Here is an 8,170-nt window from a genome sequence, read left to right on the forward strand (position 1 = left end):
TTGAAGCTGGAAAGTCACTGAAACAACTGAAAAACTATATATGGCTTTTTTTTTGGTATGTGTGTTAAGAATTGTGTACAAAGTGAATCATGTGTACTGATCCTCAACACAACCAATAAAATCTCAAATATTGAAAAAAATAAAATAAAATAAATTACACAGTGAGACCCTGTTTCAAACAAGACAAAACAAACCCAAATGATGGCAGATTCAGACGAGATCGGGAGCATTCAGGGTGGTATGGCTGTAGACAATGGCAGATTCAAATGGGTGAATGAATGAATATGCCCAGTGGAATTCTGCCCATTTATGGAAGCAACAGTTTGCTAACTTACACTGTTCTAGTAACTATAGCAACTAGAAGATAACTGCTTTTCTTCTTCCTCTTCTCTTCCTCCCTCCCCCCACCCCCCGTATTAGGGATTAAACCCAGGATCTTCCTGCTGAACTATAGCCCCAGTCTTTCTATGTCTGTTCTAGTTTTGTTTTAGCTTAGAATTTTTTGGAGACAGAGTTGTGAAAGTCGCTAAACTGTCCAGTCTGGCCTTGAACGTGGAATCCTCCTGCCTCAGCCTGCCACAGTGCTGGGGTCGCTAGTACACATCATCATGCTTGGCTCCACTCTCCTTCTTAAGATCCTTCTTAGCTGCACCTGTTGGCCCAGACCTGTAATCCCAGCACTTGGAAAGCTTAAGCAGGACAGCTGCAAGTCTGAGGCCAGCCTGGGATGCATAAGTGGGTTCAAGTCCAGCCTGAACTACATAGCAAGACCGGATCTCAAATAAAACAACAACAACAACAACAACAACAATAATAATAATAATAATAATAATAATGTGTAGTTATTTATATAGGGAAAATAAGGAAGGACACAATAGGAACATAAATATAAAGAGGGAATCAGAAAATGTGGCAAATCAGAGACAGGATCAACAGAGGGAAGAAACGAGCATAGAAGAAAATGATGTGGCGATGCAAAGAAGCAGCTGTGACTTGTTTTAAGCACTTGGGCTCCTTACAAGTTTCTCCTCCTTGGCTGGGGGGTTTCGCAGGAAGCAGCAGAGAGGCGCGTAAATGATGTTAACCACCCCAATGATGACCATGAGCCAGGGGAAACCAATGGCCCGCACGATGGCGCCCCCGGTGGACGGGCCTGTGAAGAATAAAGCAAACGCGCAAGTACGCGTTAGCCTACATCACCTGTAAGATACTACACGAGGAGCACTAGGTGACCCAGAGGATGTCGCAGGGCCAGACATCTTCCGGCCCCGGGATGATTGGTCTGCAGGTCTGGGGCTCCCCCTTGCACTCCCCAGCCAACATACCTATAGCAAAGCCCACACAAAAAGCCACATCAGCAATAGCGTAGACGCTTCCATACACAGAGGTGTGGCGCAGGTCTACCAGGTGCCCCATGATGGGCATCAGCGAGGAATCCACCATGCCTGTGGCCAGAGCACACCAGACATAGTCAGTCAGCTCCATGCGCACACATCTGGGGCGTCTCCCCCACTCCTCCCCCATTTCACCCATCCCCCCAGACGGCTGCCCTCCCGCTCCTTCTTCTCCACCCTCCTCCTCTGGTGAAAAAGGAGGAAGAAAGGCATCTGAGGGGCTTCTTACCTATGGCAAAGCCAAGGCCAGCATTGGGGCCAATAAGACCAGCAATACTGCGAGCCAGGGGAACCTGCAGGGGAGGAGAAAGGGCTCATCCGGGCCCCAGCCGGCAGGGCGGGCGCACAGCTTTGCCTGTACAGGGGGTGTGCTGTGTGCACGAGGTCCGAATTCTCACACCTCGATATGAAGAAGGATCGGTACCTTCACATGAAGCCATGAAAACGGACTGGTGTCAGCTACATTAAGTGTCCTCTGCAAAGCTGCAGAGCCAGCGTGCAGCAAGGCCCGGTTTGGACCTCGCACCGGACACCACTGTGCAGTGCCAAGGGTCCCGCACTCTTCCTCCTCGTCCTCTACCATTCTCCACCCAGACACCGTTCTGTCCACGCACCTTTTCCAATGCTGTCATCATCCAAGGGTTTTATTTAAATCCCAAACTTGGTACCCACTGGAGCAAAAAGGCAGAAGAGCTCCACAGCCCGCTACTCCCAGGCAGTGGCATGGTTTCATCCCTGCAGTGGCTCATCCCCGCTGCCCAACCGCAGAGTCTTGCCTTCCCTATGGTGCAGGTCCCCTGCCTGCCTTCCGGGTCACTGTCGCTCAAACCCATTATCCCAGCCAATGGGTTAGCACACTGTGTGGACATGCCTGGCTGATAACAGCGTCAGGGCGCCTCTATCTGTCATCAGGACAGTGTGAGTCTCACTGAGGGCCACGATGCGCCACACATCATGCTGCAGTGGTGTGGATTGTGGACTGCTGGCTGAATGTAAGCAGTTCATGGTCACACACAGGGCAAGTGACAAGCTGGGGCAGAGCCCGAACTGCAGCCCACCCCAGGCTCTGTGCCTAGGGCTTTGCGCCTCTGCCCTCATCACCCCCAGGCCTAGAGGTCAGTGTGCTAGGCATGAAAGGAAACGCAGGCCTAGCTTGAAAGGGACACGTGGTTGTGTCTGGACGTGTGTGCCCCCGCCCCGCCCCGGCAGTCATGGGATGGGCTTCTAGAGTCTGTGATTGATTCATGGTCCAATTCTGGGATTATGGGTGTGAGTGCTGCTGGGATTGTGTGTGTGAGTGCCACACCCGCCCTGAGGCCGGCAGCCTGCACAGAATATAAGGGAGGGAAAGGCTTGCTGTCTGCTGCTGTCTGCTGCTGTCTGGTGCTCCTCCCTTTTACTCTTGTGGTTCTGCAGTCTTCCACCACCATAAACTGCTGCCCTCTGCCATGTGCCACTCTGCTTTGGGACCAGCCGAGTATGGACTGAAACCTCCACACACTATGAGCAAATAAACCTCTCCTTCCTTAATTTGGGGTATTGGGTATTTTGTCCCAGCACCTAGGGAAAAGCAGCCAAGACAGGACTCTTGCAAATGGCAAGGCCCTCTTTCTTTCTTCTACCAAATACTACAGTGCCAGAGACCAAGGCATAGATGATGGTATGTACTGTGGAGACTTATGAGACCTGTCAGCGTGCGTAAGTAAGTGAAGCTATGAAATGCATCATTGCTGCTGCCAGCCTCCCTTGGTGCATCTGTACACCAAGCCTCAGAGCCCTGCTCCGACCACCCACCGCCCTCCTCCCCTCTCCTTCCCCACCCCGTCGGTGGTTCTCCCCCAGGGCTATTCCTCTGGACTCAGAAGCAGTATTTCTGCTGTCAAGTCAGCTCTGCTTAATTTGAACTAAAATAGTCTTTTAATATCTATCTGGCTGTTTCTCCCCTAGGCCTCATTATACTTACGCAGAGCAGGCTGGCACCAACGACTACCATCCCAACCAGGGAGCACAGCCAACTGCAGGAAAAGGACCATCACGAGACAAGCATCGGGGAGAGATTCCTTCCACCCATCACCCCATATCCACCACCCTGGCTAGTCCCACCCACCCACCCTCATTCCAACAGCCCTGGAGGACACAAGGGGGTAACTGCGTTTCTACAGGAGCAGCATGCACTCAGATCTGCCCTGTCCATCCTGCGTCCTGATTGTCCACCAGCTCAGATCCAGCTCCCTTGCTGCATGTAGCGAGGCAGGGATGGTGCAGTGTGATGTGTTCTCACGTCCCACAGAAGAGGAACTTGCTGACTCAAAAGGCAGCCTTGGGGGAAGCCCTCAAGCTTGATTTGTATGACTTCCCAGTCTAGACTACCTCCTACCCATTTACATTTTATTTGATTTTTGGATGTCCAATTCAAAAAGCAAACAAGGATGGGGGAGGTAGCTCAGCAGCACTAGCATCTGCCTGACAAGTGCAAGGTCCCAAGTTTGATCCCTGGTACCAAGAAAAAAAAAAAGAAGCAAATAACTTTTCGATTTCCTACCATCTTCAAATTTCCATTGGCAGTAACTGTAAAACTCTGTATTCTGAATTCCCAAGATAAAACTAAAGCTGCAGCTGTTTGCACTGTAACATCATCGGAGCAGAATCTGGATGCATAGTGCTCCACCCCCAGTGCTACCCCTTCGTGGCTTCAGAGGCCCCTGTCAAACCTCCCAGGGCTCTATGAACAGTTTGACAACACCGAACCCAAAGTACATGCTCTTTTTTTCACAGCGGCTTTCTCTGGGGATTATCTCATCTCTTTAAGTGGACAGAATAGCTAGAAAGCAAGTACCGTCCCTTGTGGGTACACTGCCCCTTCTACAGCATTGAGCTGGGGACCATCCTTTCTCGTATCCACCCAGCACACACCCACCACCCTTCCTCCCAGTGGGCAATTTTTACACCCTAAATTTTACCCTAAAATTCTGGTCTCAGAGAAATTGCTTGTCACCCTAAGCCCTATGCAGGGCTTTCCACCTTGGGCTCCTACAGCTCTTCCCAGGTCCCCAGGTTACATACCGACCCATCTTGTTGGCCAGCACACCAAAGAGGTTGGTGCCGATGAGGTAGGACACACTGGCAGGCAAGAAAGCCAGACCTGTGGAGGACACAGATCCTCACCTTAGGACATACCCAGTTGGATCTGAAAGGCCTGTCTCCTAGGAGACAGCAAACTTTCCTTCTTACCTTCCCGAATCCCCCAACTACATTGTTTTGTGGCTTGGAAATCCTCATGCAAAGGCAGAGCAGAAGTCAGAAATGACTGCTTTTCCTGAGTGCAGGCTTGCTTAGCCTCAACACATTTAATGTGCTTCTGCTCCCTGCTTAGACTTTCTGGCAAGAGGCCCAAAAAGCAATTGCAGTGTGTAAAACATGCTCAGCCATCAGCATGAGAACATGAAAGATACGCAGACTTCTTAGAAAACAACATTCCCAACTTGTCACTTATCTGTCCTTCTGTTGATCTGCTGGTGACTTTGGATGAGCTACTAAAACACTCAGAGCCTTTCCCATATCTGGGAAAAGCAAGGCTATGATTCTGTCCTATGAGGTTACAGTGAAGAGCAAATCAGTTATTGTGTCTGAAAACATTTTGTAAATGGAAGTCTCGGCCACACGACATTGTGTGACAGTAGAGTGAAGTATTCAGAAACATGGGCTTGCTGCATAGTCTGAATTCAAACTGTGGCTCGGCCACTTGTGAGCTCTGTGACCTTGGGCCATTCGCTTAGTGTCTCTGAATCTCTTCATTCATGCCTGCATGCATTCACTCCCTATACTAAACTTTCACCAACTGCCAGTTTTCTCACAGCTAGAAAGGGAGCCAGGAATAGACAAAATTCTAGTTCATATTATAGCAGAGAGACATAAAAAACTAACCAATAACAGAGACAGTAAAAAACCAACCAATAAACAAATATATAATTTTTTAAAAATGTTGCATTCTGTGGTGGAAACTTAACTTGGCAATAGGGCAGAGTGACCAGGAAGAAAAGCTACCTTGGATCCAGGGGCTGGGGATCAAGGAAAACCCCTCTGAGAAAATGGTATAAGCTGAGAAGAGCCATGTGTGCGTGTGTGTGCATGTGTGTGTGTGTGTGTGTGTGTGTGTGTGTGCGCACACATGCAGGAGCATGTTCATGTGCATGCCCACAAGTACACACATGTTTGTGTGTGTGTTTAGCACTTCATACAAACACAAAGGCCTAAAAGAAGACACTCAGTCTGCGGTTGGAATAGAAAGAATGTCTGTGTGGTTGAAGAACATGAGCGGAGTGAAGAACAGGAAGCTCAGGAAAGGAATGATGAAGTCTGCTTCATATTTCCTAAAATCTATTAGTCAAATGGGCTCCCAGGGTAAGAGTGACAACCAGAACACTCCGCAAGCCAGAGAGAAAAGTGACAGCTCAGGTGGAGGTCATGATGGAGCGATGTGAATGGAAAGGGAAGTCTGAAGACAGAGTTGGTGGGCTTTCCTGCTGGGCTGGGTGTGGACATGCTGGGGTGAGGAGGACAAGGGAGGAACACAGAGCCTAAGTTTTGCCTCATCAGCTCGAGATGGAGAGGACAAGTTGGGGAGGAAGAGCTGAGGAGAGCTTGAAAGGCTTGAGACTCTGCCAAGGCATCCAGGTAGAGACACCAAGCCATCAGATACACAAGACTGGAGCTCAAGCGTGGTCATTCATATGTGTTTTCTTAAAGCCATGGAATGGCTGGTACCACCCAAAGGTCAGATAAAGAAGAACAGCAACCCAGGACCTGGGCCTGGGGGGACTCAAATCATAAAAAATAGCAAAAGAAGAGAGTTCGCAAAGGTAGTGAAGAGCATCAGTGAAATGGGAGAGAGATGATGGAAGCCAGAAGGCAGAGTCTGGGCTTTGGTCAGAGCTCGGATGCTCCACTCAGTGGATTGCTGATCTTAGTGTGACCTAAACTGATACGGGTGATTAGAACATCAAAGCAGGAGCATGTAACAGGCCACTTGGTATTGTGGTTTAGAGGTAATGTAATTAACAGAGAAGTCAAAGCCAAGGGCATGCATAGGGTTGATTGGTTAAAGTCAATAGGAGAAAATAATCACTATAAGACAGTACATTAAGGGAGTAAGGGATTTAGATGCTGGTAGGGTTATTCACCAGGATACTGACACCCATGAAAATGGTAGCAGAAGTAGAAAAGGAAAGAACTGTGTTGGCAAGCGGCCAGGAGATGACAGCAATGAAGACTGGTGGGGTAGCATGATCTCCAGCAGAGCCAGAGTCTTTGAAGAAGGACAGAGAAGAAATAGATTGGAAGCAGGAATGGAGGGCAGGACCTGGGGAAACATGGGCTTCCATCAAGAGGGCTGCAGGAAAGCCGTGTGCTAAGGATGTGTCCAGGCACAGGGACGATGAAGAAGTTGTCAGAGAAAAGAGTGAGGGCCTGGGCCCTCACCAATGACAGGGAGGTTCACAAAGCCCAGGGTCTGAAAGATCAGTGGCAAATGTGTTCCGTGGGAAGATAAGAACCTCTGAAATAAGAGATTGCTGTGGTCTGAGTGTGTCCCCCGAAGAGTTCTGTGCAGGAGACTTTGTCTCCAGAGTTATGGTACAGGAGGAGGCAGGGCCCTTAGGAGTGCAGCCTAATGGGAGGGCAAGCTTCCCCCCAAGTGTACTGCAGTAGCTGGGAGTCCCTGAGCTTCACTGAGAGTGAACCGTCATACGGTGTGCTAGACCCCCGGGTCACTCTCTGGCTTCCTGTTTGGTGATGTGACCCTTTGCTTCTGCACAAATGCCAACCATCTTCCAGAGGCCCTTGCCAGAGCTGATATTGCACTCCCTGGATCATTAGCCTCCAAAACTCTGTGCTGAATAAGTCTTTTATACTGTAGAAAGTGCACCTGCCTCAGGTATTTGGCTATAGTGATAACATGCACTGACACAAGGGACGATAATAATTCTTTCCAGATGGGGCTTCAGGGTGATACTGCCTATCAAGCATTCTGTGTGGTGCGTAGCGCAAGCAGGCATCTTCTGAGTACTGACCTAGTTCTCATCACAAACAGTGAGTGACTGCTTTAGGACCAGAACCCAGGCTTCCTGCTCCTGGGCCAGGCATTTCCATCACCTGACCCCAACAGTGTGGCAGTGCCGATGACTCTAGAGCAAGAACCTGCTTGGCATTAGCAGCGTGGGTTTCTCTGGGTCTCAGCAGACCTCACTACACTTCTCCGGGCATGAAGGAAACAATGAAGCCCAATTGAAAACCTCATTAAACCCAAAGTCAACAATCTACCAGGTCCCGGCTGATGGCTTGTTTGCTTTTAATTTTCTCTTCTGTGGAGTAGAAGTGAAGGCTAGCTCCATGTATTTGCCTAGTCTATCTGCCCAGAGCTGGCAATCTGTTTCAAAGTATATCTATTTGTTTATGTGTAATTGCCTGAGAACAACTTAGAGGTTATAACTACTGGACTGTTTATCCCATCTGAGGAAATAGGCATCTCCAGGAAGCTGTCTGCCCTAGATGTATCTCCTTGACAGCATGGTGAGTGGTGTGGAATTTGCACATGAGATTTTTCCTCCATCCTTGCAGTGTGTTCTTTAGAACCTGGCTTTAGTTTGCACTTGAGCAGCGCTGTGTATCCTCGACTCCCTGTCCACCGGACACACATGTACTGTTCCCAGCGTGTCTTCAGGAGCGGCAGAGCACACACAGCTGTGGCTATCAGGATGGCTTAAACAAAACAAATACGT

The 8,170-nt window shown here is 49.3% G+C and overlaps 1 protein-coding gene across 6 annotated transcripts in view; it reads right to left on the reverse strand.

The window, feature by feature from the left end:
- Positions 1-8,170, reverse strand: part of Slc18a1 (solute carrier family 18 member A1) — a 43,674-nt gene that overhangs the window by 2,026 nt on the left and 33,478 nt on the right. For all 6 annotated transcript variants that reach the window (XM_023714647.1, XM_023714646.1, XM_023714644.1 and 3 more), the window contains 5 exons: positions 4,458-4,536; positions 3,358-3,409; positions 1,624-1,687; positions 1,326-1,445; positions 1,020-1,153 (listed from right to left, as the gene is read on the reverse strand). In XM_023714647.1, coding sequence (XP_023570415.1) covers positions 1,020-1,153; positions 1,326-1,445; positions 1,624-1,687; positions 3,358-3,409; positions 4,458-4,536 — 449 coding nt within the window. The remainder of the gene's footprint in view (positions 1-1,019; positions 1,154-1,325; positions 1,446-1,623; positions 1,688-3,357; positions 3,410-4,457; positions 4,537-8,170) is intronic.

This window comes from Octodon degus, unplaced genomic scaffold (genome assembly GCF_000260255.1).
Source record: "Octodon degus isolate 3935 unplaced genomic scaffold, OctDeg1.0 scaffold00036, whole genome shotgun sequence".
NCBI lineage: Eukaryota > Metazoa > Chordata > Mammalia > Rodentia > Octodontidae > Octodon > Octodon degus.